Source organism: Gossypium raimondii, chromosome 3 (genome assembly GCF_025698545.1).
Source record: "Gossypium raimondii isolate GPD5lz chromosome 3, ASM2569854v1, whole genome shotgun sequence".
NCBI lineage: Eukaryota > Viridiplantae > Streptophyta > Magnoliopsida > Malvales > Malvaceae > Gossypium > Gossypium raimondii.
This window is the reverse complement of record NC_068567.1, coordinates 59749154-59759408: the sequence shown is the minus strand read 5'-3', so window position 1 is coordinate 59759408 and position 10255 is coordinate 59749154. Positions and strand designations below refer to the sequence as shown.

General features: G+C 29.6%; 1 protein-coding gene across 1 annotated transcript; it reads right to left on the bottom strand.

The window, feature by feature from the left end:
* Positions 1-1156: 1156 nt before the first annotated feature.
* On the bottom strand, positions 1157-6546 carry LOC105795119 (synaptotagmin-1). Its single transcript, XM_012624605.2, has 12 exons — positions 6119-6546; positions 5208-5306; positions 5049-5099; positions 4825-4948; positions 4118-4236; positions 3904-4005; positions 3579-3653; positions 3161-3237; positions 2812-3058; positions 2372-2722; positions 1851-1982; positions 1157-1450 (listed from the first exon to the last, which is right to left on the bottom strand). Exons 1-12 carry the CDS (start codon positions 6227-6229, stop codon positions 1322-1324), a joined length of 1617 nt encoding a protein of 538 aa, XP_012480059.1. The 5' UTR covers positions 6230-6546; the 3' UTR covers positions 1157-1321.
* Between the last annotated feature and the right edge of the window lie 3709 nt (positions 6547-10255).

Sequence of the window (10255 nt, the reverse complement as noted above, 5' to 3'; positions counted from 1 at the left end):
TTCTTTAAATCTCATTATAAATATTTATTTATTTTTCTACTTTAAGTCCATTCAAGTAACATTTTTTATATTGATAATAATGTTTATGTCAATGAAATTAAGACTCAATCAACAAAAGTAATTAATATTTAATTAATACTAATGATGATAATGAACAAAGTAATTAAATTTATGAATAATTTAATTTATATGTGCAATTTATCAAATGTTGAAAGAAAATTATATTGAATCTCTAAAAGTTTAATTTTTCATTTGTTGTTTGATTGGTGACAAAGTTCAGAAAAGAATTAATGAAAAAGAGTTGAATTTATACAGTGTTCATCTATTTTTATCTTAATTTGTAAATTTTCTCTTAATTATAATTTTAAAACCATTAAATTTACATGGTTGTGCTATTGAAATTTTATTCATGGTCATGATTAGATAGGTGAATTATGGACGATAATGCTCTGAATTATAATTTTAATTTGAAGTTATGATTGTTTTAATTCTATGTTATAATCATAAATGAATTCATGGAGTCTTTCTTTTAATTAATATATTTTGGTGTTTTCATAAGCATTCATAGAGAAACTCTAGAGGCATTGCACTATGAACCTCTTGCATCTCTCTTCTCAGTACTTACATTTGATCTTCAAAAAGGTTTGCTTGCCTCTACGGGTATTGTTCATCTGGTCGAATTGAAGGGTTCGTTGTTGGGTTCACACTAGATTATTGGTTATGCTGTCTATTGGGAAAAGATTGGGTTGTGTCTTTATGTAGGACATCAGTGGAAGGATTTTTTTCATTCCGATGAATAACCCCCTAGTGGTGCTCCTGCTGCTGTAAAATATATATTATATAAAAATTAAAAGATAAAAATACTTCTATTAGATTAACTTGCAATTCATAAATTTTATTTTTTGTAAATTTTTTTATTGCGTTAATAATTATTGACTAGAAAAAATATTAAAACATTATCTTTTTAACTATAATTGTAACTTTTTAAACCATTTAATTACTAGAGTGACCAACAACGTATACGAACCAATAATGCTATACGTATATTAGCTTCTTTTAAACATCACTTGGCCGAAAATAATCAACATTTATGGGCGCATTGGAGGGTTGAACCTTGAAAAATGTAAGCAATTTAAAAGACAAAGCAAAGCTCAAATGAAAAAAAACGGGTTGTCCAGTCTTCCATTTTTGGTGCTATTTTCAGTAGTATTTATTATTGTTACAAGTAAAAATGAAGTATAATTTCGAGTACAGATCTAAGATATTAAGAAATGACTTTCTCTGTCTCTGTATGTGTGGGAATGAATTCAAGAAATGGCTCTCATTTAGTTCTCCACTGCAACTCAATCTGGATCCGCCCATTCTTTGAGTCTATCAGATGGTATCTCTCATTGATTCTTTTGTTGTTAACAACATCTGAAAGATTGATATCAATATAACCCAGTGTTTCCTGTTTCATACAAACAATAATCCCATTAATAATGAAATCACAGAACCGATAAAAACGAAACAAAAAATGCCCCAAAACACTAACAAATACATGTATATGCGCATGTGCATGTGCATGTGCATGTTTGTGCATGTATAAGTAGGGTTTAGGGTTTTCATCAAACAACCATATCACAAAATTCAACCATCTGAGAGACGACATCCCACACTATCGACAACCTTTCAAAGCTCAAACATGAAACCAATGACGATTTTTATGAATCTAGAATCTATATAGATTTCAACTCTTCACGCATCACATATCACCCTAGCACTAGATGTTAATATTCTGGGTCTCAAGATGAGGAAAACAACTACGACACCAAACCAAATTCCGGGCAACATCTGTTATGTAAGTGTACCTTGGGATGGAGCAGGCCAATCCTTGATGAACTGCTTTGAACTTCCACATGCAATTTATCATTAACGGGAGGTTCATCCAGCATGAATGTGAACTCCTCTTCCCATCTTGGATCTCTGTTTTTCTTTACGTGCTGGACAAATAGAATTAGAAGAACATGTCATTTATAGGAAATACAAGCAACTGGAAAAAATTCTCAGAACTTTTTTTGAAACTTTCAGTAATGCGATCATTCAACCTTCGAAGAAAACATGAATATCTAAAAGGACTCCGAATTGATTATCTTTCAATAAAAAAGAGCTATTACCCACCATCTTTGATTCTTCTTCAAATAAAAATAATTATAAAAGAAAAGATGTGAGCACCCTAGCATAAACTGCGTACACTAGAAGACTAAGGAACAAAATGATGGATATTTAAAATTGGGCCAAAGGTTAAAACAATTTCTTAAATGTCGGTTACTTTAGTCTTTAAATGCTACTGTCATAATATACCTCTTTTTTTGAACCCAAAAAAAGATACCTTTGTCTTTCTCTTCTCGCCTCTAAAGAGAATTGTCACATATGGATTGGTGTGGTGCTTCCCTTCAACATCTTGTGCCTCGTGGACAATGACTACAAGCACACCTCCACCATCAGGTGTATCTTCAGGAGCCTTCTGCAGTGTTTTTGACTCCTCAAAAGTTTTTGGCATTTCATCTTCTTTGAAGGGCTTATATGTGAGTTCCACCTCAAGCTGCCCACGTGACTTCTCATTTTGAGCATCATTTAAGTCCATATTTTTAAGAAGTTCAAGGGTAAAACCTTTGGGCTCGTCAGCAGTAAGTTCTTTCAAAGGAACCACATTCATTCCCATCTTGTCATGCTTCCCGACCTGAGAACGAGAAGTAGTAGTTAGGGAAACAATAGGAAAAAAATTATAGAACTTCAATTAAGTTGAAAAGCAAATTTCTTAAATCTTACCTGCTCCCAATCAATAACATGAAGCTCTAAGGCCTGGGTCTGAGGATCTTTCACTATCATATCAAATTCCTCATTCCATTCAGGGTTCAAGTTCTTATGCTTCACAGTGGTTTTCTTAGAAGTAAGCTTATCCTCAGTTAGCTTCAGTTTAACATAAGGGTCTGATGCACCCAAAAAATCTTTTTTCTTTAGCTTCGATGCCCTTAGAACTTTCACATGAAGAACTCCTACAGGCCTTTTAAAAGCTCTGCAAGTTGAAATGGATTTATAAGCCAAGAAACAAAGAAGTGCAAGAAAAAAAATGATGACATTAATAGTAAAAAAGTATGAGAACATCCTTGAAACATACTTTGATGGATCCAGAACTGGTACTTGAAGGGTTTTAGGCCAAAGATACATGTTTGCAACCTGATCTTTGATGAGCTCCTGCATTACATACAGCCCTTATTAAAATTCAAAGCTCTAAACGATACATTGTTAAGATAATGCCAGCAGGGGCATTAATGAGAAGTTTTTCCTATCTCTGAGAAATATGATGACATTCTTCAAGAAGTTAGCACAGATAAAACCATCACTACCGAAAGGTCAAACAACTTCTATGATAGAATTTTTGCATTTAAAGGGAAAAAAAGAAAAAGATGCCTCAAAACAGATTGCATTTTCGGTAAAAGAAATGCACGTTCAAACATTTAATAAAGCCTCATTAATCAAGTACTCTGGTGAAACTAGAAAATGAGAATAAGAGAAAACATTATAAGGCATTTTACCTGGACAAACCTGTAAAGCCCAGGAATGGACATGAGATCAGCCCCAATAAGCTTCAATCCAAAGTCGACATAGGGCTGCAGATTAGAAGCAAATGATTAATAGAGAAGAGAACTAATCACTATTCATCAAAAAAATTAAAAATACTTCATCACACTAATTTACTTATACCGACTAATTACATGTCTAATAAAGGGCAAATCTACATCTACTTTACGTGGATAACCACAGAATTTGCAGTAAAAAATTGTTTGCCAAATGAAAATATCAGATCATGAAATATCTAAATAATAAAAATAGAATTTAATTTCATCCATTTTCTCAAACCTTCTCCATCAAGGACACGAAGATATTTGCAAAACAAGGAAAGCTTGGAACCAAAGGCTTTAAGGTAATACGTGGTAGAGCAAATACTTGCAAATCCACAACCTGAAATTATCCAAGCAACACACAATTAACAAACAACCTACTCTCTCCTACCTAACACAAGTAGTTAACTACATAAGAATATTCCCTTTTAGGATAGGGAAAAAATAACAACCTGGACAGTTGCCTTCAGCCCAAATGCTTTTACAGCAATAGTAACATCAGGATTTCCAGCCCATTTTATTAATGGTTCCATAATTAACTCCTTTTCATCTGTAACATAAACCTTCATACCTATCAAGGAGAAGAAGAGCAACTAGGTCAGTGTAAAATCTGTAGAGGAAGAAAGAAAGACAATTACATAAAACTACACAGATAGTTTTTGATCTTAAAATCTAGGCTCACTGGGGTCCAAGGAATTCAGCACCAAGAATGTTGAGGGAATAAGTTGTTCTCACCTCTAAACATCCAGGACCTATAGGGTTTTTTGTGTGTGTGTGTGGGAGGGGGGGTACCTTTTATTGTGAGGCTGGAAATTTATCTTTGAATGCACAGCAAATTATTTTTGTTAACATAGATAATAACCACTTTTTTGTTTTTGTAAAAAACTGACATCTCCAACAATTTAGCAAAAATCATAGCAATTAATCCTAGAAAGCAGCATTTTTAATGATTATCCATGCTTATTATAATATAGTTCATGCTATCTCCAATACAAATTCAAGATCACCAAGCAGAGTTCTAAAGATCTATCCAGCTTCTCTTTTCAATGCCTTTTCTAAGTAATGCTTTTTCATGTTATCAAAGAATTTAGCAAAAAAGACAAGCAACATAACATTTGAGAGAGAAAGAAATAAGTTCAAAAGAAATTGACTGACTCACCTTGAAAAGTTGGCGGCAAAGATCCTAATGTAAGTTTTTCAAATTTGACGGCATCAATTTTGTACTTAGGAATTTGCTCCTCTATTATGGGTTTGGCAATGTTCTCGGCAGTCATGCAAATGGCCTACAAGGAGCAAGAAAATGGGAAAAGATCTGAGAACAAACATATAAAGGGGAAAGCAGATACCAATAAAAGTAAAGTTTTCGGGAACAAGAAGTTAAACCTTGTCAAGATAAGGCCACATATATTCCAAAAACTTGTTTATCCAGTCAACCTTCACAAACCCCGCAATGGAAAGAAAAATGTAGCTATCAGAATAGAAGAGAGTAAAACATATGTAGGACATGGAAGAATGTTACAGACACTAGTGACATTGACGTACACGATCGTAATCTGGGTTTTTTACCCAAAGTGGTATCTCTGGAAGCATCCCTTGTAAAGTCTCTGAGTCTTGCTCAACCAATGGACGGATTTCAGGATCCTGATAAAGTAAACATGTGCTTAAATAAACTCCAAAAAATACAAAAAAGAAAAAGAAAAAAAAGTGACAGATATCAAATATTGACAGCACATATAACATTATTTCCTGTATCTTTCCTCATTTACCATGAAAAAATGAAAACATGATTAATTTCTTGACAACAAGAAAAGTGGGATTGAACTTGGGATTCAGTGTCAGACATGGATATCAGTCTAACACTAGTACTTTCACTTTTTTTTCCTAGATTTTCATGTAGCTAGGTCTTAAGAGGAACATATCCCCTTAGCTATATCCAGATATGGGTCAGACTTAGGTGTTAGCCGCGGGTACTTAAGAAAAATAAACAGTCATAGCAACATAGAAGGGGAGGACCAGGTCGCCTGATTTGAAGCACCCCAATTGTTACTTATTTTTGTTAAACTCAGCTCTAGGAGCCCTGATACTAGAATCAAAACTAAAGCAATATTTCAAATAATATAAGAGCATGTTTGATTAGTCCCATATGTTTTCACTTGCATTTGATTGCTACGGCTTCCACCAGTTACGATAGTGAAGCATTTATCAGTCAATTCATTCATATTTCATTCATTCAAGGGATGCAAAATGACTAAAGAAACGATTTCTATCACTGTCAACTAACAACAAAATATTTATGCATCAAATATCCACCACAAGAAGTCGAATTGATGCAGAATAATGGAAATATGTAGAAATATAAAAGACTTGAATCTAATTAAGAGCGCTATGCTTAACATAGGTTCTATAATAAATTTTAACCCCAAAAAATAGAACATAGAAAGATCAAAGAGTACCTTGACATCGCTAGGCTGGAAGAAGATGAAAAGATAATAACCGATCACAAGACCCGCTGAAATCCCAACTCCAAATCCAAATAAACCCAAAATAGTACTGAAAAACCCCATCAATACCAAAACAAACAAACACTTCCTTTTGAAGTCTCCCTTGTATACTAAGTAACCCCTAAATCACAAAGTTTTCTCGAACTTCCACTGGATCAACCAACGTCTTCAACCCGAGAGTTCCTTGACGGTGATGAGATCGGTGACTTTGATGGGTTTTTTTCTTTTAAAAAAAAAAAACAAACGGGAAGTTGCAAATGATGCGAAACGGCAATGAATGTTTGGATCTGACGGTTGAGTGTTCTTTTGAAGATGTTGGATTCCTCGAAGAAAATAGTTTCTCGGGATTTGCTTCGGAACCGGGTAATTAAACTAAAAGAAGATTAAATAATTAATTAGAAATTATTTTTTAAAAGGAAATTCAATTTTGATGACCTTTTTGCTACTATGGTTGACTAGTCTGTATTATTTCTTTGTAATTTTCCTTTTTAATATTTAAGGGCTGAAAATGTCCAATGCCTTTTCTAAGTAAGAATCGAGGGAATATAATTCAAAAAAAAAAAACAAAAACGAGAGGAATATGTTTTAAAAATTAATTATTTTATTCATTTTAAAATATTATTTATTTTATTTATTTTATACTGTAATTGTGATTTGATATTTTTATAATATTATAATATTGTTAATACATCGATATTTTTATAATATTCCTCAAAGATCATCTTTATTGAGGTGGTTTGTTTTATATTTATAATTTTTTATAACATGTATTTTATATAATCTTATAAAAATTAATCTAATAAAAATATATAATATTTCAACTTGGGCTCTGTTAAAATCTATACTATACATTAAGGGGTTAACTAAGTTGATGTCATTGATCAACTCATAAAATAAAAATATTATTTTGAAGTTATTTGTATTTTTATAGTTTAATAAATCTAGAAAAATACATACATTGAGAATCATGAGATTTGAATCTAATACATTAAAAATTCGATCATTCTAACTTTACCATTTTAACCAAAATTACATTTAATTTTTATTTTTTATAAATTTATTATAAATATTTTTGTCCATATGAATATGCTATAATCTAATTTTAAATAAATAGAATTTGAGAATGAGTTTAAAATGGAACAATAAAAGTTGAATTTGGATTAGCATGTACCACATTCATGGATACACTGTTTTCTACTAAAATTGGTGTGTATTGGTCTGTTTCAGTCAGTGTATCGTTTCAAATTTCTTAATATTTTTTAAAAAATTAATATATATGAAAATATTTAGAAATATAAAATGGATGGTACTAAATAAATTTCAAATTAAAGCAGTTAGCACCAGATATACACTATTCCAGAAAAATGTAATTATGAATGCATAATGTTTTGCTGGTGCGATTAAAATTGGACAAAATAAACCGATGCAATCGAAATTAGGCGAAAAAAAATGATTATACCATTTTATTATTAAAACGATGCACCGATATAAGCGGGGATTGATATGGAATCGATGAGGATGGACAAAAAGTTGTGTTGCTATCCCAGTCGGCAAGAAAAATTTGTCATTGCTTGCCAATTATTTCAAGAAATCCTTTCAGTTACGATAAATATTTCCAAGCCCAAAATTAGTGTGAAATTGAAGTTTGTTTTTCTTCTTTATTTATTTTATACATAGATAGCTGAGGTTTATGATTTTTTCAATTTATGAATTTATATAAAATATTTAAAATTTTTGTATAAAATTAATATTTAATTAATTAAATATCAATTCAATTATATCAGTATTTTTAATTTTATTTATAAATAATCATAGAAAAACAAATTTCCATATTTTATTTTTTATTTAAAACAAAATCTAAATTCAATTATTGTATTTTAGTTTTTATTAGATAGTTAAAATGGTAAATTATTTTAATAAGGTTAATTCAGATATTTGTAAGGTGATTATGTTTTTTAAAGGTCCCTCATTTTTCATGCAATATTAATTTCATCTATGTGTTATCTTAGTTTTTACAAAACTGTAATTATAGTTTTATAAAAATTAGTGGAATAGTTTAAATATATTAAAATTAGTGGTAATTTTAAAATAATAATAACAAAAAAAACTTTCATATCGTTGTAAAAGATGGATTAATCATGTATAGTGATTAAAAAAATAGATCATGTTTTATTTTGACATGTAAAATTGTTTAGAAATAATTAAACCATTATGATGTTATTCGAAAACTATAAATAAATATTCTAATAGTAGATTGTATAAAATTATATTTTTATGCAAGTTAATTTTAATTATTAATCAGTGAAGGTAGTTTTTAAATAAATTTAAATAATATTTATAAATATGACCGAATTAACTGAAATTCATATTTTTTATCTTTTGATTAAAATAAGTGTATAATACATAAAAAAATGTTGCTAATATTTATTTTCCTTTTTAATAGTTCAAAAATTTTAAATAGAAGTGAAAATAATAAAAAGATATTAAAAACACTGTATAAATATTAAAAGTTAACAACCAAACAAAAATGTAACAATTATATATAATATATATTATTTATTTCGTTAATTGGTTAACTCAATTAATTACCTAATTTCAAACCGAGTTAACTGATAATCAAAATTTCAAAATATCATTAATCGACCTTCAATCAAACTAAATTGGATCGTTTGATTATCGGTTGATTAACCAAATTAGATTGACTCGGTCGATTAATTTGATTTTAACTGAACTATGAATATCTCTAAATAATAATTCATATTTGACACGTGTACTTAAGATCTTCTAGGCTAATGACTCCTTGAGATATGTGGTTACAACAACTACAAGGATCAATCATATTGATATTTACGGTTGAGAGGATTGAGACAAGCCCATTAAAATATTTGATATTTAAAGTTTGCACTACTGATAGACACGTGGATTGCCCATTCAATAGACCAGAAATTGACGTGAAAAGAGAAAAAAAAGTTGAAGTACTTAACATATTTCTGGATTAAATTAACTAAAATTATAATAGAATTAATATTTAAAGTATAAAAATATTTTGAAAATAATTTTGTCCTTTTCATTTTAATTTCAAACAAAATATTTCATTTATAAAATTATAAAAACTTTAAAATATTAATTTTGTTGAATAATAAACAATATTTTTAAACAATAAATGTTAGCTAGCTTTATTCCAATTTGATCTTATTTGATTACTTTAAATAATACATTAACTATATTGATTTATTTAATAATAGAGACTAATTTCATCAAATCTTGTAATAGAAGGAGCTCTTAAATACATTCACCTAAAAGAAAGTGTAAAAGGGTTGATTTAAATCCAAATACTGCTTGTAATGTTCTTATTGTCGTCATTGAAAATAACATTGAATTGAAAGAAATCTCTAGACCGGAATGAATTCTTTGAAAATGATCTCTCTTGTGTATTGAGCTGCTAAAAATGATGGTAAAATTTAAGAAAAATAATAATTTTGATGACATGCTACGTAAAAAAATGGTTACAATTTAATTCTCGTGATAAGAAACAAACACGTTAACCTTACTATAAACCTCAGGCATGCAGATGAGGAAAAAATGTTAGATTGAGTTATTAGACCATATAAATCTTCCATGAATATGACCAAGTGCTTCAAAAATGCTTCAAAGGACAAATTAACATTCAACACATTATTAATCATACATTTCTTTCTTAGTAGATGATGCCACTTCGTAGAATTTAAATCTCAACACTCTTACCTTCTATGTTACTCTATATAATAATTATCATATTGTACTTGTAACGAGGTATTGTCTGTTTTGGAGGGAAGATAATTCTCTTCAAGAGAATGTAATCTTTACTATATGTACTCACAATCTAATCTTTAGCTAGTCAAGGTAAAATCATAATTTTATCTTTTAAAAAGCTCCACGTAGAAAGAAAATAGTATTTGATGTACGAGTCACAATTCAATTTTTAACTAGTTGATGTTGATCATTTTCCTCCTTAATACTATAGGAGTTATGCGAGTATATGTTATTATTATTATTATTATTTTTAACAGGCAAAAGGACTAAATTAAAACTTTATAAATTATCCAAAAC

What these genes read in the sequence shown, in the direction of transcription:
- LOC105795119 (XM_012624605.2), bottom strand. Translation starts at nt 6,229, where the DNA reads ATGGGGTTTTTCAGTACTATTTTGGGTTTATTTGGATTTGGAGTTGGG. An exon ending in TGTGGCCTTATCTTGACAAG is followed by an intron (nt 4,949 to 5,048) that starts GTTTAACTTCTT and finishes TGCTCCTTGTAG; the next exon opens with GCCATTTGCATGACTGCCGA. An exon ending in GGCTTTACAGGTTTGTCCAG is followed by an intron (nt 3,238 to 3,578) that starts GTAAAATGCCTT and finishes TATGTAATGCAG; the next exon opens with GAGCTCATCAAAGATCAGGT.